General features: G+C 41.1%; 1 protein-coding gene across 1 annotated transcript; it reads right to left on the reverse strand.

Annotated features, from left to right (window-relative positions):
• Positions 1-3,475: 3,475 nt before the first annotated feature.
• On the reverse strand, positions 3,476-8,072 carry etaa1b (ETAA1 activator of ATR kinase b). The gene is made up of 6 exons (XM_070841412.1): positions 7,777-8,072; positions 6,534-6,662; positions 6,334-6,392; positions 6,036-6,145; positions 4,464-5,890; positions 3,476-3,690 (listed from the first exon to the last, which is right to left on the reverse strand). The coding sequence occupies exons 1-6, from the start codon at positions 7,910-7,912 to the stop codon at positions 3,578-3,580; spliced, it is 1,974 nt and encodes a 657-aa protein (XP_070697513.1). The 5' UTR covers positions 7,913-8,072; the 3' UTR covers positions 3,476-3,577.
• Positions 8,073-22,286: the final 14,214 nt, after the last annotated feature.

Raw genomic sequence — 22,286 nt, forward strand, 5'->3', positions numbered from 1 at the left:
TCATCATCAGTATTATCAGTACACATTTTAGTTCATTTATTTTACTTGCTGAATAGACTGCTTCCGTCTCGCATGTTAAAGAACGTATTCCAGGTTGTTTTGGTTTTTAACAAACTTTCCCCTAACATATCAGATAACACAACACAAATCTGTCCATCACATACTTTCCTTTCCCCTAAATTGCTACCACACCATCCCAGAACTTTTCCCAACTTCAATTAATGTCTCTACACATCAGTTTCAAGCTGCAAATTCCCTCTTCCAAAAACCAAAACATTCACATAAGAATAGACAGTTTAAACAGGTGCCATGGTAACATAATCGTCACTGCAGCAATTACTGCCTTATGCCTGACTAACAGCCATAAATCATTCCTTCTCTACAAAGAGGACGTTGTGGCGCTCCACTCCCATCCAATAATCAGAAATTGCCCCATGTACGGCGTGACGAGTGGGCGCTGAAACAGCCCATTCTTCTGTTTGGCGGACGATATTTCGCTCTCTATGGCGACATTACAGGGATCCTTCAGCAAGCACGATATTGTACCTGCTCGACACCTGTTAGCTTTAGCCAAAGGTTTCATCAGATAGTTGAAATAAATACTAGTCATCATCATAACCATAATCATAGTCATAAAAACCAGGGGCCTTTATGCTGTTGCCAAATTGCCCTGCCATCTGATTTACAGTCGGACTGGGTGGGGAGGGGAGACGGGGCAGGGAGGAGGATGAGGCCTATTACGTGCTCAGAATGGGATAAATACTCAAATATACACACCTGCAGACCACCCCCCCCACACACACACACACCTGGGAACTCACAGGCACGTAATGGCTGGGGATGGGCTTGAGGGAGGAACACAGAGGAATTCTCTTGGGATTACAAAGAGGAACATTGTACCACCCTCACACACAGTACAGCAGGTGAGTAGAGTTATAAGGGGCCAAAGGACAAATTAGCCCTCATATTAAAATAATCCCTCATGTCTTCTAACAATAATATGCTCCACACTGAGGCTATTGCTCTTTCACAATGGTCTTCCTTTTCATGCAGCAACTTGTTGAAAACAGATTGGAGTGTTTGTGAAATGGGCCCATCATATCTGCTCGACCTGTCAACAGTCCTGAAATACACAGAGTAATGGTGCCAATAACTGCAGTAAGGAGTTAGCCTGTGTACAGTCAAAGCCCTGACCAGCTGTCTGATGCAAAGTAGAACCAGTGATGCCGCAAAAAGACATCAAGAAAGTGTCTTTTAAAGGGGAACTTAGCCAATTTTACACAACGTCCACTCAGTTGTACTGCTCAGCCTGTGAAAACAGCTGTACGACTGTCTTCTGTGGCTCTAAGGGGGGTTTTTCAAAATTTGACAAAAACCCTGATAAGTCCACATTTCAAATCGGAGGAGTGGGTCATGAAAGAAGAGGGCATTTGAGAGGCAGGGGAGATCATCTGGACAGAAGCTATCCACTTGCATTATGGGAAATGTAGGATCCAGTGTTGAGATTCATTCATACCTTAGACTCAGGAAATCTCAACCTCTACTGCTTCTTTTTTTTAATCTTTTTTACCCCAGCAGTGCTTACAGCCCGCTTAAGTTTAGATCAGGGTCTCATTTCTGCCAGATCAGCTATCATTTGGCGTTCACATTGAGCACGATTGATCAGTGATCTGGTTCTTGTACGATCAGTTGGATTTCTGATGTCAGAAATTTTGGCTCTCTTGGCTGCACATGGCTGCTGTCGAGAGCCGTCATTAACTGGAGTGAGCTCGTTAAAGTATTTTAAATGTTAACTGAGGCTGTTGTGATATTAAACTGAACTCCATAGCAAACAGATCATACTGTGATCTTTCCAGGTAGAATTGCATTAAGTAATGCTGCCTCTCTTTTTGTCAACATTGGAAATTGGCTTCCCTTGCTTACATTCACTGCGGCTGGTCAATTGATCTGCACAGCATAAAAGTCAGAGGTTCTGGCTGCGCAGAAAGACACATTCAAACATGCCATTTGAGCTAACATAATATACAGATTTGATGAAAACACAGTGTCTTCCCAGTTTAAGGTGCATTTTAAGAACTTTAAAGCGAGTCCACACAAAGTATGATTGGAACGGTTTATTCAAAGTATGAAATGTTTATTCCTTTGTTATGGTTTTAAGAGCAAAAGCAAAGAAAATGGTAACAACATGATGCCTAAAAATGTGGACAATTATCTGACAAGTGAAACTACAGTTAAATGAAACTGCTACAAACCATCAGGTGTATTTAACATCAGATATTTCTTTGTGTTCACACGAGGCAAAAAACATCAGGAAAGATAATTTAGAGATTGTGTACAGCCAAGTCCATCACGTTGCTATGACGTAACAGGAGCTGGAGTAAGATTCGCTGTGACATACTAAGGCACAAAGGTAGAAACAAAGAGGTCACCAACATTTGTATCCAACTGTTCTCTCACCTGTCTACCACAGGTCTCCTCACATAACATAGCTGGTCAAAACTTCTAGGAATTGTAGTGAGGCCATCTTCCTCATTTCAGTCTTAAAAAGAAACACGTATTTCCATGGTTGTGTTTTTACTGTTGGATTAGGGATTTTTAAAGGGTGCATAGCATGGCTATTACTATATATTGTGCCTACAGTGGAGAGCTATAGCGATGTCTTTTCAGTTTAACACTTCATTCTGGCCTGTGCAAAATTTAAAGGAAACAAAATGACATGACATGCACAAACAAAATACAGAGAATAACAAAACAGAAAAGAAATATTAAAACAAAATCTGCTCAGTCACGGCATGCTTCACTACATTTATATAACACATTTTCTCATCTATGACATTTGTAGTTTTAGATTGTGTTACGATGCTGTCTTGATTTACTTCAACTAAGGCAGTGTTCTTTTGATTATTAAGTTATAAAAAATGCATCAATAGAAGTTGCAGGCACATAAACGGTCGTATACAACACATACATAGAATACAGCAGTTACTGCCTGTGTTCACTGTAAACTGTAGACATCAATGTCTGATAGATGACATGAAAAACACACTGTGTTTTAATGTCTGTGAGCCCTTGGCACTGCAGTTTGAGAACACTGAAATGGAACTATTTGCAAATTGTGTGCAGAGAGACTGTAGTGACAATGCTGGAAAACAACAGGAAAATGTATTCATCAGCATTTGGAATGATTTCAAATTCAGTGGACGTAAACTACTTTTTGAAAGTCAAAATGTGAAGAAGCCCAGAAATATCTCTTTCAATGGTGTATCAGCACGAGATCTGGGACTTGCATCAAGTTTAGCATAAAACTGGCTTCTCATGAATGTGTTTTTACATTAGCAGCAAAAACGTCCAGCAGCTCTTACAACAGGCGCTCACTTGTTTTTAACAGACACTTGGTCTCTTCTGTCCCAGAAATCAACCAAAACCTGGTGATTTAATACTTAACTATTAACAGTGACACGATATCATTGTCGACAACACCTCGATAAGGAGGTGGCGGGCCACTGATTTGAAATAGTGAGTTTTGTAGAGGTTTGTTACAGTACAACAACATCTCTTCAGTCAGGATGGAGCTCCTTCATGGTTTTGTGGAGTTCTGCATTCGCTGTCGCCTCCTGGCCAAGGCTTCCTGTTTCTTCTTCTCGATCTCAGCTGCAGAGCACTTCCCTGTCATCTGGCTTGTGACAAAAACTGGAAGGGAGGATGGAAAGTGAGAAAAATGAATGGAAACATTGAATATGGTTTGCTAGAAAATTGTGAAAATCAAAACACTTGCAAAAACCTGAAGAGAAATGGGGAAATTGGTCCTAAATCAGAACGTGTGTGTTGTTGCTTTGACCTTAAACAACAGGATTTTAACTTGTTAACATAAAACTGTTGCTACCATAACTAGGGCCAGTGGGTAGCCATAGTGGAGCTCATTTGGAAGTACAAAAAAACCCCATTCCTCCACATCCAGACAAAAAAAAAAAAAAAAACAGGCAGCAAATCATTGGCAATGAAGCTTCCTGAGGTTTGGACCCCTGACAGCATCTCAAATTGAGGACATGGTGCTATGTTTACTTGCTTTGGGGGAGAATTGTTCATGTGCACATGCACTGAACTGTCATTGATTATAAGAACAACATGTGACATCTGTTTTACTTGTGAGTTTTCATTTCAATATCCAGTCTTATAGGAAAGTATTGAAAACGTAGATGGCACAATTTACACAATTTACAGAATAAAGCGCATCAAATGCATTTCCTCCAATTTCAAACAATTATCAGTGCTTTAAAGAAGTATTAATTTCCTTCTGGCTTTTTAAGTAACAAACATGATATCCTATATGATATTATCAAACATTCAAATTAAAAAAAAAAAATCACTGTACTTTATCATCTTATCTTCTATATAACTACCTACATACACACACAAACACAAATATATGGCCCAGGTGAAATACCAATACTTAGACAGCTTACCTTTGTTGCATATAGCTGCTGAGTCAGATACATTCCTCTTGAAAGCCGTGTGATGTGACTTGGAGTTGTGCGGTGCTCTGGCTGTCACCGTATGTGGCTTCACATCCACATTGGCATTCCCAGCCTGGAAAGTTCCAGATGAATCCCTGCACTGGCTAAATGTGCCCAGACTCATGCGGCTTCCTGGGAGGCTCTGAGACATCCATGATTTGTTGTTGGCACCTTTCATGGGAATGTTCCATCCATGGTAGCTCACAGTTTCACAGCTAGTCCCCGGTAATGAGTTAGAGCGAACAAAAGCACATGGAGGCTGTCTATTAGCACTGGCACCGACATTAGTGGAGAAGGCCGTGTCGATTGGCAGAGGCGCTGTGGTTTTTCGCTGTCTGTCTACAGCAATATCTTGTTTTTCTTGGCAGTTGCTTGGGCTCACTTGCTGTGGCTTACTGTTAGAGATCCTCTCCACGCTGTCACATACCTGGTAGAGCAGCGCATCATCAGCCCCATCATCCCACAAACTGTCTGAAATGTCTTTAACAGAGTCCGCAGCTACACAAGCCAACTTCTGATCACTGATGATCTTGTCAGGTTGAAGAGCAGACAGTGTCTTTGTGGTAGCAGGTTTTTGCTCAGACATCTGTGATTTAGGTTGTGTAACAGTGAAGCTGGACTTGGAAACCTCCTTGGCAGCCATCTTGGGCTGGAAGTGAGGGTTGGGCTCCAACTTGAAAGTGCTCCGGTTCGTAGTCTTTGGTTTGGGACATAGTTCCTGGAGTCCACTGCAGCTTGGCTTGGAGTGCAAGTTTGAAGGCTGATGTGCAGAATTTGTATTTGCAGTAGGCTTGCTGACGGAAGTGAACTGAGTTGTATTTGTCTTAGTGTTGGATTGCAAGGTGATTTTAGGGTTGGTGTCATGTTGCTGGTCAGGATTCTGGGTCATCGCCAGCACAAAAGAGTCATTAAATATGTCATCATTCTCCCAGTCATCATCAAAGTCATCGCACTTGTTCGCATTGAGACCACTAGAACCTTTTTCTTTAGCAGGAGGTGCATCTGGGACGGACACGTCAGCTGACTTGAGCACTGGTTGTCGGGGTTCAGCTGCAGTTGAAGTCACAGGCTGGTCTTTAATTTCCTGCGAAAAGGCAGATGTTGAGGATGTTGAGCCCTGGCTCAGCCTGCCGCTGACTCTCTGCGTGGAGCAGTCAAACAGAGCATGCAGCTCTGCCTCCACCTGTTCTGATGACGACGGACACTTTGGGTCCTTCACATTCAAAGGGAAAGGTGTCAGTTTTGTGTTGGAAGTGTTCACACATTCATTTAGGTTGTTGTTGAGAGCGTTGAGCTGTTCCAAAGTCTTCCTGTCTTGTTGCATGTTCTCATCAAACTGCCTGGCCAGTTTCATGAGGTCCTCCACGCTGCTCTGCCTGAACACAGGAAACAACAGACAAGGAAAACAATCAACAATCCAAATAAGACAAAAAAAACTATAAAAACCACCATGAATAACTATATAACATGAAAAACCACAAGTCCCCAGTCAGTATCTGCATCAACAAACTAATTGCATACCGTGATGACTTCTTCCTGAGTCTTGGCTTTGGAACGTGCTGAGTGCAAGGGATGGCAGTGTCACCTATCCACTGCAGCAGAGGAGAATCAGTCCCGTTCCTTTTTACATCCTGTGTAAGACAATAGCATTTCTTACAAAACAGGAAACTAAACCGCCATAAAACTTTAGTGCAGCACACAGAGCTGAGCGACAAAACTACTTTTTTAGTGTTACAGCAGTAAAGGGCCAATTTCCGCCACTGCATTTGGACATGACGCCTCAGTGGTTAGTCTAATGTTTCTGAAGAAATAAACTGACCTTTGGAGCAATTCGGTTCACAATATCTGAAATTTCCACAACTCTGGTGTTCCTGAGCCCTGACCCACGAAACAGATATAAACACACTTGTTATACAATGAAAAACACGATAAAACAATGTAAATTACACACAATAAATGTAACAACATGTAACAATTAGATGATAGTATCTATGTAATAGTTTTATCAGTCATGTTTACCGGTATTAGCTGGAGTGGGGGATGTAGGATCCCAGAAAATGTCTTGTGATGGTTCCACATCACCTGGAGAGTCCCCATTATTCAAGCCGGGGTATCTGCTGTAGGATCTCCGCTTTGGACTCTGGAAATCTGTGTGTCAAACAGATATCCAGTGTTACGTCATATAGCAAATGTTATATCAGATCAGCTAAATAAAAACATCCACAGTCCACTTACATGTGCTTAGACTGGTATATACACTAACTTGCCAGTTTATTAGGTACAACCAGCTAAAATGCAGTCCAATGCAACAACCATGCAATCAGTCCTCCCTTCATGAAGTTCATGTTCAAGCTGAATCAGAGAGGTGCAGATTCAACTGTAGTGTGTTTGGGGGATGTACTTTGTGGTGCAGTGGAACTGTTTTGCATTATGCAGAAAGCGGTTTGTGTTATTTATCCTACCCTCGCTGATTTAAATGAGGTGGACAAAATAACAGACACACCTGCCAGCATAACACAGTGCCATTCAACAGCACTACAAACTACATCCTCCAAAGTAATAAAACAGCTTCATCTAAACCTCTCTAAGACAGTTTCAACAAAAACTGAACCTTATAACCATCAGTAGGGGAGGATTGTATTGCATTAGATTGTATTTTAGCTGGAAGTACCTAATTAACTGGCAACTGTGTGTTTATGTGTCTTTCTAGTGCATGTGATAGATAGATAGATAGATAGATAGATAGATAGATAGATAGATAGATAGATAGAAATACTTTATTGACAGATAGACAGTTATTGATGTTGATACTGGTTCAGATGCTTTTCTACGCTGACAAGAAAGACAAGAGAGACACTTAAAGGTCATTTTATGATATGAAACGAATCAAATTGATCAGTTCTATCAGTACAATGTGTTCCAAGTCTCACTTGGAAGCTGTTTTTCAACATATCATCTTATTTTCGTCTTTCTTCCAAGGTGGAACAACACTGTCATTAGCTTACGAATCCCTGTGTTTTAAAGACAATGTTAAGGATGCGTGTTATAAAATTTGAGTTGGAAATGATAAAGTCAGCTAGCTTGTTGTCACGATCACATATGCGGGTTGGTCGCCTAATGGCCGCCGCCACTCTGACACGGTTACATGTTTTCAAGCCATTAACTCAAGGCCATTAACAAGGTTACTCCGCTGTTGTTGTTTTTTAATCTGGACTTGCTGAGCAGCGGATCGCTGGCTGTTGAAATCAATCCGCAGCCTCACCTTTACACATGGGTGATGTATTCGTGGCAGGCATCTGCTGTCCCGTGTTGCTGTCTCGTGTTTTGCTCTGACAAAGTTTGGAAACACTCCTCCACAGGTCAGTGAACTGAGGGGAGTCCGCAGCAGACTCTGACATGCTTCACTAAAACAGCAGAAACGACGCCACCTCTGCTGAACATTGTCGTCTTATCGGCTCCGTGGCTTAAAACAGCTTGGTCGACACTTTCTCTTCAAAGTTTGCTCGCGTTTTCGCCAAAAGCTTTGTTGTTTGTGTTTTTGCCTTTTAGCTCATTCATCCGCAGCAAGCCGCCATGTTTGGACGTGACGTCATCAGGCTACGGGTGCCGGGCAAGTTTTGTCGCAGTTCGTTCGACGGGACCGCAAAGAGGCAAAGAAAACTCTGTGAGGTACGTAAGAAAATGAAGTAACCTATGAGTCAGTATGTCACTTGAGATTCTAAGGTTCCTGTGCTTCACTCGAGTATTATCATAATATCAAACTATATTATATATTATGCTACTTCATACCCCTACTTCTCTACTTCAGCAAAACACTGCAGGCCTACTTTCTACTCCATTGATTTGGCTACAATTACTACTTACTTTGCAGAAAATGTTTGAACCTATGAACTAAATCTATGTCAATAAACTAACTGAACTGAGTATGCAATACAATGCAGTGTCACAGTACATTAAACTACAGTGTTACAGTATATTTAAAAACAGTACACAAAATGGAAAATAGCTCTCCCACAGCTGGCTATATCATTCAGCTTTTTTTAAAATTTTGTTTTACATGCACCATACTTTTACTTTTATAGGCCTACTTGAAGTAAATTTAGCTGCAAATGGATTATTTACGTACTTTTACTGAAGCACAGTTGTAATATTGGGTATGTTTTATTATTAAAAGTTTTCTGTTTTTACATAAGTAAAAGATGTGACTGCTGAAACCTCTTCACTGGCCCCTGACAATCCCCAGGGCCCCGCTAAACATAGAAAATAAAATGTGTCTCATCATGTTGACAGTCTTCGACATGAATTTTTTTCATGCTCTGAAAAAACAATTATCACTACAGTTTTCTTTTTCCATTCCAAGGTTCCTTACAACAAAAATGGGGGCAGCACATCCACATGTAGGCCCTGAACTCTGAGCTTTATTTAGTAAGTTTACGTCGAGCAGACATTAAATGTGAGTTTGTATTATTCTTGGCTGGTTGCAAGCAAAACAGTAAATGTTATGGTACAACCAAGCAGGTCTGCCCATATGTTTGACCAGTAATTGTGTGTTCTTCAGTGGGCCCGAAGCTTGTTTGTTTGTGGAATCCTTGTTGTGAAGGGTGTTGTTTTGCGTTGACTGCATTCCTGTTGTCACATAAATCAATCACACTTTAGACAAACATTCATGATGTGACTTAAACAGATTTGTGGGCACAGTTCATATTACATGGTGTTTGGCAAATATGGCCACAAAGGTCTGTTGAGGTTGCCACAGTACTTAGGCTCTTACTGTGTCTGCAACTGTTTTCCCTTTGTATATATGAGACTGCTAGACTGCTGAGAATTAGCCTTCACTGTACCTTTGTCAACAGTCTGATGTGCTGTATTTTTGAAATTCAATGTAGATTTCCATCTTGTTGTTAGTCATTCAAATATGTAGAATACTGGCTCATAAAATCAGTTCTTGGCAGTCTTCAGTCCAAAACAATCAGCCTTCAAAAAGTCTTTTTCTTTTAAAAACCCCCATGAGACGAGACTGACGACGAAAATGCTTTGCTAGGAATAATAATTTATGTCTGATATGCTTTGTCTGCAGAACAGTTCAATTATCTTGTTAAAAATCCTTAAAATGACACCTACTCCCTCACCCTCACTGAAAAATGCTGAACTCACGAATATGCAAATATTTTTCAATTCAAAAGATTTATGGATTGACACAAGATGTCTCCTCCTTCACTCCAACAGTCCATTCTCAGTGTATTTGTGGTGGAGGACTTTCCACATCACACTGATGTAAGTTGCACATCGGACCTTAATTGGCTTCCACAACTAGCCTTTTTATGATGTCACACAATCGCCGTTGTGTCTTAGACTCTTGGTCTCTTCGTGTCCGCCTCTTCACATTCATCACTCTCAAACATCTGAGCAAGGTAACTATAATCAAAACACATTTTTGACTGAAGGAGGACTTTAAACTTCAGTAACCAGATACGCTCTCAGTGGTAACAGTCAGATGGATTCAGGTCAGGATTTTTTTAATAAGCATTCTTAAGTGATAACTGCTTTAGAGCCTTAAGGTCAAAGGTCAAATTAACTATACAGTGCACTTAGGGAAAGTACGTCAGTGAGGCTTTTTTGAGCCAAGGTGGCTGATGGGTCAGCGGCTTATCTTTTGTTTTAGTGTGTTTAGGGAGTGAACTTCAGTGTCAAACTCTTAGTCTCATATAGATTTACACTTCTAATTAAAACACATTTGTCAAATGGGACATCCAGTTCTGAGTGGTTTGAACACTGTCTCTGTCTCCAGACTATTTTTCTGACCTTTTAGACTTGTCTCAGATCCTTTTTTAATTGAACCTGAACTTGATTTTGGCTGATGCTGGGTGTTGTCTTGACTTTTCTCTCATTGAAAAATCTTACATACACATTTGCCATCCCCCAGTTGACCTTTCTCTTTCCAGTACGGAAAATGTTAGGGATAACTTTTGTATTTGATTTTTAAACATCTGTGTTGCGAGTAGTTAAATATTAAAGTGTTTAATTCAAAGCTGATGCAGATACATCCATAAAAAAAAGAAAAGAAACCCATAGTTTTGCATCAGAGAAGAAACTGTTTCTATTGCCTAATTTGGTCTTCAGTCAGAATCAAAAGAGTCGGCTCTTGGAATCTGTTTTGAACTTAACAAAACCTTAGTCATATCATTCCAACTATATTTGGCATTTTGCTGAGTGAACGTTCAAAAATTTGGCTTTTTGCATGCGTCTTAGTCAAATGAGTAATTGCCTCAGTGGTAACAGGTTAGTGACATGTGAGTCGATGATTCCAGATAAGTCCTCGTGTTGTGGAAACTACTCCACGTTTCCACCATCATCATCCTCTTATCTGTGAAAGCTGAGGAAAGGAGTTGCATGACGAATGTTGTTATTTATTCAACTACATCATGCACACGCACGCACTCACACACACACACACACACACACACACACACACACACACACACACACACACACACACACAGAGTATTCACAGTTTCCACTGAACACACTGTATGACTTCTTTGATCAAGAATGAAATATTTGGTTTAAGAAAGGTTAGACGCTTTACCCCCTCATTTCTGAAAGGAAAAGGAAGCTTTTGGCAAGAGATTGGTAGAGGTTTACTGATTTTAAAGTAGATAGTTCTGTTAATTCGCCTTACCTCGAGAAACACATGCATGTATTTCACCAGAAAGGTCACAGGTCAGGGCAGTCAGCAGGAAATAAGAATTTGGAAATCGCTCACTGTGTATTTTACTGTTTTGCATTTTTGCAGATTTGCTGAATATGATAGTGTGGTCCTGATTCTCACTATGTGATGCAAAATTAATTTACCATCTCATACAGTGGGAATCATGAGACATCATGTTAATGTCAAAGCAATTAGTAATAAATATTCCCAACTGAAAAGAAAGAGACTTTGGATTCTAAAATACATTTCTTACATTCTGCAGAGCAATTTCCTGAAAAAAGCACTAGATGGTGCTTGTATACCTCCTTGGCATTGTGTGTGTGAGTGTGAGTGTGTGTGTGTGTGTGTGTGCGCGTGCGTGCGTGCGTGTGTGTGTGGGAGGCCAAAAGAGACATACAGTATAAAGTGAGTGTGGACTGGTTGCAGAGAGATTTGTGTAGAAAATGTTTTGCTGAGGTGCTGCTGTAATACCATTTTTTAAATAGACAATACAGTTACACAAGCTGCGGTGAATTACTGCGCTTGATTATACTTGATTCTGCTTTGATCGTTTTCATTTGGAAGCAGTTTATCAATGTAGAGAATTGGGGAAGCCAATCAACTGTGTTTCTTTGATTAAATGCCAGAAACTGTTACGAACAGACGACCTGTAGCCGGAGCCTCCACTTTCCTGGTTAAAGCATAATTCTTGTTTCATCAAAACATCAGCAGCTATTTAGCCACCACTAATGATAAATGCATGGGAGTCGAGGGCAACTGCAACATGTGGTGTCTTTCGGGAGAAACTCATTCTTGTTTTTAGTGAATCAAAAGCATGTGAAGAAATGTAAAAAAAAAAAAAAAAACATTCAGGTGCCACAGATCCTCCATGTTGATATACATGTGTTTATGTTTTTGTGATCATCCTTATAGAAAGAAACCATATGTTAAACGTTCACCAAACAGCCAACACAGTACTGGACAGACAAAAAAATGCTTTTAGTCTACCATAGTAGTTTAAATGTTATTTCATCTCTAGTCGTCCACCGTGGCCTGAGTTGAATTCTAGGGAAAATACATTTATACATTTTGATTTCCTGTTTTTTTTTCAATTAATTACTTAATTGTTTAATCTATAAAATTTCAAAAATTAAGAAATGGCAATAGTAAGCCCCAGAAGCCCAATATATTGTAGCATGAGGTATTAAAATTACAGGGATATAAAACAGAGAACAGCAGCAATAGACCCTTTTCACAGCAGACATTTTGACTCGTCAAAGCAGGAAAAGCACAGGTGTAAATAATAACATTTACAATGTTATTACTCCATTGTGAAGTGTCCCAGTAAGACACATGAATGAATGAGCATGCACGACACCAGGGCACTCACCTAAATTGAATTCAGCCGTCACCAATGTTATTAATTTCACCTGTGCTTTTCCTGCTTTAGGTCGATATGCCTGCTGTGAAAAGGGTTTATTTCTAACATTTGAAACACCAGAACGAGGGAATATTTGCATTTTTTTGCTTAACAAATGAGTTAAACAATGATCATTTTCTCATCCGTTAACTTTCTATTTTTTAATCGATGAATGCACTAATCATTTAACCACTGCCATTTTCTTTATTCATCCACTTCTTTCCTTTAGTAAACGTGTCTGTTTTGATGCCATACACAACAAACAGCATGTTTAGGCCTATAGGCTATTGTCATGTTAGCTGTTGTCAATGTTAAACAGGTTAACTGGAACTGCCAGTATGGATGTAACAGCGATTTAATCAACAGTTAGCTACGTTTCATGCCTCTCTTTAATGCATTCAGCTAATCTTGGGGGTATCCCCATTGCTCTGTCAAGCAAGCTGTGTCATATCACGCTGCCACGCAAATCCACGCCCGGGGGGCTCCGTCTCCTGCCCATCTAAAAGTCACCGTAACACCCTCTGTCACACTGAATGTTAGCATTTCTCAGAAGTGATAGTTAGACCACAGAATAAAGGGCATGGATGTGTCAGTTTCAATTTGAATATGAGGCATCAGCCCTTTGCTGCCTTGTGTTTTTACCGGCTCTGTCTTTCCTCCTCCTCTACAAGCCTTTCCAAGCCGTGTCACGGCACAAAAAAAATTGCCAAGGGCTGCACAGGGAGGAGAAAGGAAGAACAGTTTAGGCCGAATTCTCCAAGCTGGCTTGTTTCTTTCCCAGAAGCCTGTCTCTTTACCTAAGTACGTACTGCCTTCTTCCATTTATTGGTTACGCCTGGGTTGTTTAGAAGCAATTAAGGAGCTAATTGTGGAGATTTCTGAGGACCGGGTATTATAGTAAAAAGTAAAGAGCTAATGGCTAATTGCCCAAGCAGCTGCTAGTGTTTATGAAGGAGGAGCGAACATGCCAGGGGATCTACCAGGCGTAGACAGCAATGAGGACAAGGAGGTTTGTGTGTGTGTGTGTCTGTGTGTGAGGCAGGGGGGGGGGATCATCATTGCTGTGGATCCCGCGGATGGTTCACTCTGGGAAGATGCCAGGTGAATGAGACAAGCTGGAGAGTACGAAACTCCATAGAATAGAATAGTGTCTGCATAAATAATAATCACCTCTGATGGCCTCTGGTGCTGTATCTCCAAGGAGTCCATGTTGTCTTCGATATTTGTATGTGAAGGGTATATCCCAATGTTTATAACAGCCCCGTCCTCTCACCCATCCTCCCTCGTCCCCCTACACCCCCACCCATTCTGCCAGACCCCCCTTTGGGCTAGCAGTGCCTCATGGATGACAGTTAGCATGTGGCAGAGCTCTCTGAAGTGGAAGGGATCCAGGATGCTGAGTTTCTGTGCCAGCTTCACCAAGCTGGGATTTCACCCATTTCACAGTGTCTGCCAATGGCTGGGGCTGTGAATGAAAGCATTTGAAACAATGCCTGGTTCTGCAGTGTCAGATCAGTGGGCTTCAGCAGTGGTTAGATGCTGCCTAAGGAGGTTTGGCGTCCATCTGAAAGAATCCCAGCAGCCCTTTCGGTCACATGGGGTGAAAAGGAAGTGCTAAGGGCCGCCCAACTCTACGCTCAACCAGCAGTGGGTGGTTGAGAGGAAGAGAGAACATCAAAGCAGGACAGTTGTGGTGTCATTTTCATTTGGCTTTCTGTTCCATTATTTTGCCGGCCAACATGACTGGTTTGATTTCATGATTTGAAACAAGTCAAACATTTACTGAACACCTTTTCCAGTTCCCAATTCTTTTGAATGTTTCGCCATGAGCTGGGAACAAAAGGAAGAGGTTTTAAGATTGTGGGGTGTCAACATTATGATATAAGAGTTGATTTATCACTGTAGAATTAGGTTGACCTTGGATATTCCTTAACATTTTCTGCTCTACGCGCCAGGAATATCTTTCGTAGGATAACTCCTGTGTAAAACTTAAACTTCATCAACAGAAGTCCAATGAGAAAGACATCGCCAGTACCATCCAAACTGTTTGATTGATGGATGATCTCTAGAGAGTGCCATGCAGAAGACAATGATTAGCTTAGCAACAAGGATGGGGGAAAAGGATCTCAGAGTCAAGCAATAACTTTTTTATTTTAAAATTTTCATCCTTTTTATTAGGCTAACCTCCAAAACTTAATGTCTGTAATGAAATAACATAATTTTAGTATATCCAATTAACCTCTGTCTCGACCCCCTTAGGGCTTCACTTAACATAGATTCAACTAAGGTTGCCTTGATTGCAGCTCTGCTTTAGGTGTTACAGATTAGGTGCAAGACCTTCCTGTTATGATCTCCAGAGTCAACATTTACGGGCCTACCTGCTATATAATGCATTATGGCATATGTGCTGAGAGGCATCATGTAACATGTAAAGGAGACGCCAAAGTGGAAGCCATTTTGCAGAACTGAGACACAGCAGTAGTCGTGGAGGAAGGCTAAAGCAAGAGAGCGCAGAGGGGCGGTGTGTCTGCGTGCAGCACACTGTAGCAGCAGCCTACTTTGACTGCTCATTTATTCTGTTTATAATAGCAAAGCCGATGATAAATGTCCCGCAGAGTGCACATGTGCTAAAATATTCATCAATTGGAGGCCCCCTAATTTGCGGAGGAGGAAAACCAATAAATTCAGATGTGAGCGGCAGTCATGTTATATTTATATGAATATGCAAGACCATGGGTGGGACATTAAGATAAATCTTCCATGTATGCGCTTTTAACCAACTCTGATGTTCTTGTGGTAGAAGGAGGTGTGTGAGAGGAAGGTGTGAAACAAAGTGGGCTACGCTTTCATGAAGGTCCTTGATGGAAACTCAGCCACAATTCCTCTAATGAGGCAAAAAGTCACAAGTTAATATATATGATCCTCCCTGATTAAAGGAAAACTGGAGGACTGCTCTTTCACTCCATTTTGATTTTCAAACATATAATAACATAAAAACTGCCCCTCAGTGTTTTGATTGTGGTGAAATTTGATTTGTCATTATCATGGCAGCAGACCTTCTTTTTTTCTTCCCAAAACCACATGGTTTAAATCCTGCATGATGAGTTTTCCTCAGAGCACCACTGCTTTTTTTGCTTCCAGGTTTTTCTTCTTTTCCCCATTTCTCCTGCTGTATTCTTTGTCTTGCTCTCTCCACTCTCCTCTCTCTGTTTCTCTCCCTGTGCATTTTTCTCACCCTTTCTGCTCAGGTGTGTGGGGGCCTGAAGCAGGAGGAGGAGAAGGAAGAGGAGGAGGAGGGAGGAGAGAGAGAGGGGGGGGGGGGGGTTCTCCAGTCGTATACCCTGCAGAGCCACTCTCTCCTGGGGTAAGGATGACAGGAAGTCAGCCAGATGGCACAGAGCAGGTCTGCAGCATGTGACCTCCTCTCTGGAGAGACAGGAAGCAAGGAGGAGAGGAAGGAGGAGCGAGGAGGAGAAGGAGGAGAGGAGGCGGGGGAGGGGGGGGGGGATTAGTGAAAGGGGGTAAAGAGATGGAAGAAAGATGTGAGGAGTGGAGCCGACTGAGCCTCTCATATATCAGTGTTAGCGCTTGTTTCACCAGTAAGACCGAGAGTTTTAAAATTGTGATTTATAGTAATATATATATGTATATTGCTTTAAAGCAGAAATCAATTTTTATATCAATAAATCTGCACTGTTCTGCTTTATATCTCTGAATGATACAATTAAGTGATTCAGCATTTAGCCAGTTCTTAAAAGAGTTCACATTGTTTGCTCTGAACATCCTGTATGTGCAAGCGATGAAATGGAAAAGACGAAGGTTATAAGATAAGATAATGATATCAATTTCTTACTGTCAGCAAATGCAACCCATGAAAAGACCAAAGCTAACAATGAATTGCTCCCAACAAATTTTGCCTGTGTTGCCAACACCTGATATATCCTCTTTCTCTGTGCAATAGCGCTCCATTGTTTAAAAAAAAAAATCAGTGGACCACACTGTTAAGCTAGATAGAATTTTCCTTCATTACCATGATCATGGGCATTGTAGTTATCTTGAGTGCTTGTCATACACCCTCCTCCTGCTGAAAATGTGAAATAGTACACCAGATGTGTATTTATCCAGTCACTGAAAATAGTAACAAAAGCCTTTATTTCTTTATTTGAGTAACCTTTGCTCAGTGCTCAGCTGTTTTCTCAAAACAAAACAAAATATTTCTAACCTGTTTTTTAAGGTTTACATTTTCAGGAAGATCCAGTAGAATAGTGGCTCGGGGTCACAGACGGACTAAAGTCGGTAAAGTAATCAGAGATGGACTTACATGTTTTGGGCTTTCCACAGGACAGTGTATTGACAGTGTCAAAAATATGGAACAGCGGCCTTATCCTTTAGAAATACTAATTTTAGAGCCACCCACACTGTTTGATCGAAGCTTTTAAAAAGTAGAAGGGTTATAATGTTTTACATAATTATTTACACGACATCAGCTGACACAGATGAGTAGATTTCTTTCTGTTTCCAGTGCGACAGAGAAATTCAGGAAACAAATACAGTGTAACTCAAAACTTCAAAAGCGAATTTACATCTCCTGCTGCACGTCCCCTTCTTTAAATTCAATCTCGTAAGACTGTGTAGAGTAAAACTGCCAGCTTGGTGACCTGGAAAAGACAACTTCATTTCACCCAGCTGGAAGTCACATCACAAGTTAACAGCTCCAATTTGGTATTGACATCCACAGTGTAAAGGGGGAAAATAAATTGACAAATTTCCCCACTTATTATTATTATTAGAATTCCCATGCACTCACAGATTTGCTCATCACATTGCACAAACTTCCATTTCATGCGCAACTCCCCGTCTGCCCCAGACCAGCCCTGTTCCCCCTCCCTCTGTTCCCCTCTTGCCCGGGTTGCCTTTGATCTAAATTTGGCCTCAGTAGAAGTCTTGTACACAGTCATTTTCATATGGAGGCTTTGAACACACTGATGGAGGACTGTTGCTGCCGCGCTCACTTTTATCCTCTGAGCCCTTTTCCCTCAGAACCCGGCGAGCATATGGCGAACACCCCTCACCGGAGTTTCCTACAACAGGAGGGACCGCCCACTCTTAACATCTCCTATTCCCCGAGTCCTTCCATCACTCTGGGTTTAGAGATGTCGGGCATTAGTTACACTGGTGGAGCTATGACAGCGATGCTTACTAGGCAAAGTTTCTTTTTTTAATACACTCAAGAGGTTTTTAAATAGCCAAGTGTCAGCGAACCTGAAAAATGAGCAAAATAAAGATAAATGCTGTAAATTGATATCTTGATCTCACCCACCTGCTCGCCTTTCTTATGAACCAGGTTCTATGAAGGCGGCCGTCCAAGTGAACCACCAGATGACACTTAAATTTAAACGTTATATATTGCAATATTAGATATCTTTAATATTAAGGTGGAAAACTGGATTTGCCCATTTTTTTTCTGCAAGCGTGTTCTGGGACATGAAGATCACCTTTCTCGCTCTGGTCTTTCACTTTGCTGAAACAGAAACCTGCCCATTGTTTGCTAACAGAGAGCTACAGTCTTTTGGTCTCCTCATCTTGAACTGAGGAGCCGTCATCTGCTGCCAAAATGTCCGTCAAGAGACAACGACCAAAGCAGATCTGCTGTATCACAGGCTTTTCGTCAAAGAGCTCCGACCGAATGAATACCTTTTGAACGCCAATGTTCCCCTGATGCTCGCAGAGAGTTCAGTCTGCGAGTTGTGTTTCCCCTGTGAATGTTCGTGTTAACAGGACAAAGCTGCGACAGTCACCCCTTGCCACAATGAAAATTCACGGCTTAATTGGGATGAAAACCTTTAATTTACCCTTAATTTCAGTCAAATTTAAGTTAAGTCTGAATAGGTTAACTCTAAGTTAAAGATGATTTCATATTTCTCCACAGGTTACTTTTATAAATGCTGTAGACACTGGTGTCCTCTCTTTTGGGCTGAAATAAACAGGTATTGATGATTTTCATTCCCCTCAAGTGAACAGAATGAAGCAGTGAAATAACAATATACTTTTAATTACACTCAAAACCTTTTAGGATCCTTCTAGACAGTCATTTTATTTATTGGTATCTGTAGATAAAGATTTTAATCTTTCCATTGTTAAATCCTTTCCTTATGAGGCCTGTTACACTGTATGTCTATGAGCTAAAATACATGTGTACTCCGGAAGGGATACAGCATTTATCTCATTACCATTTCTTAAATGTTTGCAGCCATTGTCTTCCTTTACAGTGCAAACACCACGCTGTACATGTAAAAGCGCTGCCGGGGTTGTTTTCATGCTTTTATCTTAAATACATTCTTTCCAGATTGTTCAGCCCTAGAAACTGGTAATTACCATATATTATCACCTCCACAAGCTCCACCACTAGGGTTGCCATGTTTGAGGTAATTATATCACTCCCAAGTTGTCTGTATAATCACTTAACAGAAGAAGCAGCCCTTGTTGGAGCTTTGACACAAACAGAGAAATGTTTAAAATCTTTCCCTTCGATGCCTCCTCCTCAGCCTGGTTGGAGGAAGTTTATGACATGCTCCATAGACAAAATATAAAAAAAGAAAACAGTCTTGACCACAACCTAAGGGTTTTATGGAGGAGACATGAAGAAACAGGCAGTGGTTTGGTATGGAGAGTTGTTGGGAGGATGTTTAACTTCAAGGTTCCAGGTTAAAATCTGCTGGTCGGCAGGTCTGCGGTTTAGTGTTAATTACTTTCACTGTTTCATATTTTAATTAATCTATTCAATCATATACTGTAGCTCACTGCCACTGTGATGAGTTAACTCAAACCCTTTGGTTATAAAATGAGAGTATTTTTACATCATGGGAAGACTTTTGTATGTTCACATTCAAGATAAGATGTTCAGGCAACAAATATTTTTTCAAAATGCACCGAGAGGTTTGGAAGGAAACACCAGCTCAACATCTATTCTTATAACTTAACCTCACCCTTACCCCGAGCGGGTTGAGGGTTTTTAGATTGTAAACAGCACAACCATGTTGAGACATATCAGACTCTTTCTGTGCACCACAGACACCATTATCATTCCAACGCTTATTTCAGCTGACTGTGATATTGTGTTGCGTTTCCGTGTTTGGTGTTGTCTGGTTCCATCGCGCCAGCTGTTGGGTTATTTATAACTGTGGTTGCTGATCTAAATGAGCTAGTAATTAGGCAGCAATGCTTTTGAGGAGACATCCGTTCCTTCCCATCCATCCCTCCATCATCCCTCCCTCCCTTCTTCTTTCCATCCCTCTCCTTCGCCCCTCGCTCTTCCTCTCTCCCTGCCGTCCCCAAACGCACCAGGAGACAAGCGAGAGATAAAGGGGAGACTTGACTTCACTGAATAATTGAAGGGGTTTTTACAAGTGAAACAGCTCGCTATCTGACCCCGTAAAGGCAACACACGAGGCCCTATCAGAGCTCAACAGAGATACACGCACACATGTGCACACAAATGCACAGCAGGTGTCATTAGGTCAAAGGCAGAGCCTAAAAAAGCCAGGCAGCTTTTATTTGACTGCAGCCAGACAGCATCACTTTCTGTCTTCCCGCTGCTGACACGCTAAAACTTAACCCTGAACCTCTCTGAAGAGAACAATATAACTAAACCACTGTTGTGGCTTCAACAGACACCAGAGGACTTGAGTTTGTGTGTTTTCCCTTACTGCCCCCACACCTTAGTGCCTCCCATAACATTGCCTTCATTACAAAAGAAGGCAGAAACATGCCTGTAAGCCGGGTCCCCCCTCTCCCTGGTGAACACCCCTTTACCTCATGCTAATTTCCAACTTTCAAAGCTTGTAAACTTTATCTAATTATACACAAGTCGATAGACTCCCTCGCCCAGATTTTTGGCAGGTTGCGGTGTTAATTTATGAAAAACAAATCTGAAATATGCAGATGTCTTTTGTTTGAAGCAGCTGTTTGGTCCTGTTGCCAGGTTTCAATCAGGCGGTCTCTGGGGACGCCCGTGTGTGCGATCTGTGGCCAAAGCCCCCCTGTTTGATGTCTGACAGGGACGAAGGGACAGGGCTTCAGCACGGTTGCTCACTCACAGCCAATCTACAATTACTGTACACAGTGTGTGTGTGTGTGTGTGTTTTTACTGCTGCTGTTTACATTTGTTTTTACAATGACATAATATTGCAGGTTATTTTCAGCCTTTTATAAAAGTTCTGAGGAATAATATATTGAATGCTTCTTCATTTTGTTCAAAATTTATGAAACAAACAAAAGATCCTCAAAGGGGTGACTACTTTCTGAAGAAAGGTTAACAAAATACAGTAGGCAAGTGAATCTGAAGCTTGCACTCTCTTTTAAATCACAATCATAAAAGGCAAAGAGTCTCTCATTTTGACTTCTTTAATACAAACTGCATTCCCTGTTGACTCTAAAGTTCTTCCTTGCCTACATCCTCAGGTGATCCAAATTTCCATATAACAGATTCATTTCTCCTTCAAAATACAAGAAGCAAGTGAACTCTGTGATGAACTCCTTCATGAACTTTGATCTGTTTCTATAATTTGAATTAAAAGACGTGTCTCAAGGCTGAAGAAACACTGGTAAGAAGTTTTAACCATTGGGATGCTGAGGCGCACTTGCATCGGCCGTGTCCTGACAAACGCTGTCAGCCGTATTCATTGCTAATTTATGGCGCTCATTAAGTGATGTGGAACACACAAAAAATCGGAGCAATTATCATTTATCTTGATATATTATTTACTAGGGATCATTTTCCTGCTTGGTTGGGGACTGGGGTGAGAGAGGCGGAGGGGAGGAGGAGTGGGGGGGGGAGGCGGTGAGCGAGGGAGGACCACAGGGGTTTGGAGACAGCTGGCACGAGAGAGGCAGAGGGAGATAGAAAAGGAGAGACGGGGAGAAGGAGAGATGGAAGACAGGAAAGGCAATGTGAGGAGCGTGTTTGAAATGATGAGGATTTTTGTGGCAAGTATTTATTCAGGGCTGCACCTGGCTTGGTTTTATTGCATGAAAATATCACAAAGCGTGGCTACAACAGAAAAGAGAAACCCATACAGTCCTTAGTCAGGCCATTTGTTCAAATTATTAAAAGCACAAGATCAAAATACAAAACTGCCTCCTTAACAGGAATTAGCGAAGACTCCCTCTGTGAAAACCGGAGTTTTTGTAAAATTGCTGTTGTCCACATATTTGATTATGATTTTAATGTCTCATTGGCTAGTCACACTGTTTTATGTTTATAGTATGCTAAGACTTAATCATAAAGGAACCTTTATAATCAGCGATAGAATGTGTATGACAATAGAGCTTAGAGACTTAGTTAGCTGCTTATTGACATAACCTCGCCAACACCTAATCAATATATGAGGCAAATGACATGTGGAATATGTATGATGAAGGATATACAGAAGAAAATGTGACTGACCGATTCAACATGCTTTGAATCATTAAGCCTTCAACAGCTTTCTACAGACATAATTAGAGAACACAATATCATGTTCGCAATAGAAATAAGGCTGATATTAACGGTGCTATGTTTAATATTTTGGTATCAATCATTTATTACCGCATTCATAATGGCATCCGTTTAAGAACTTAGTAACATAAGAGGCCAATAGGCAGCAATTAAAGTTGTGAGCCACTG

The sequence above is a fragment of the Pempheris klunzingeri genome, chromosome 12 (assembly GCF_042242105.1).
Source record: "Pempheris klunzingeri isolate RE-2024b chromosome 12, fPemKlu1.hap1, whole genome shotgun sequence".
NCBI classification, from domain to species: Eukaryota; Metazoa; Chordata; class Actinopteri; order Acropomatiformes; family Pempheridae; genus Pempheris; species Pempheris klunzingeri.

Excerpts from the sequence above, each read along its gene's own strand:
- etaa1b (XM_070841412.1), bottom strand. The coding sequence starts at position 7,912 with ATGTCAGAGTCTGCTGCGGACTCCCCTCAGTTCACTGACCTGTGGAGG. Across the intron at positions 6,663-7,776 it reads TACATCACCCATGTGTAAAG|ATTTCCAGAGTCCAAAGCGG; the intron begins GTGAGGCTGCGG and ends TTTGACACACAG. Across the intron at positions 6,393-6,533 it reads CCCCACTCCAGCTAATACCG|GGCTCAGGAACACCAGAGTT; the intron begins GTAAACATGACT and ends TTCGTGGGTCAG.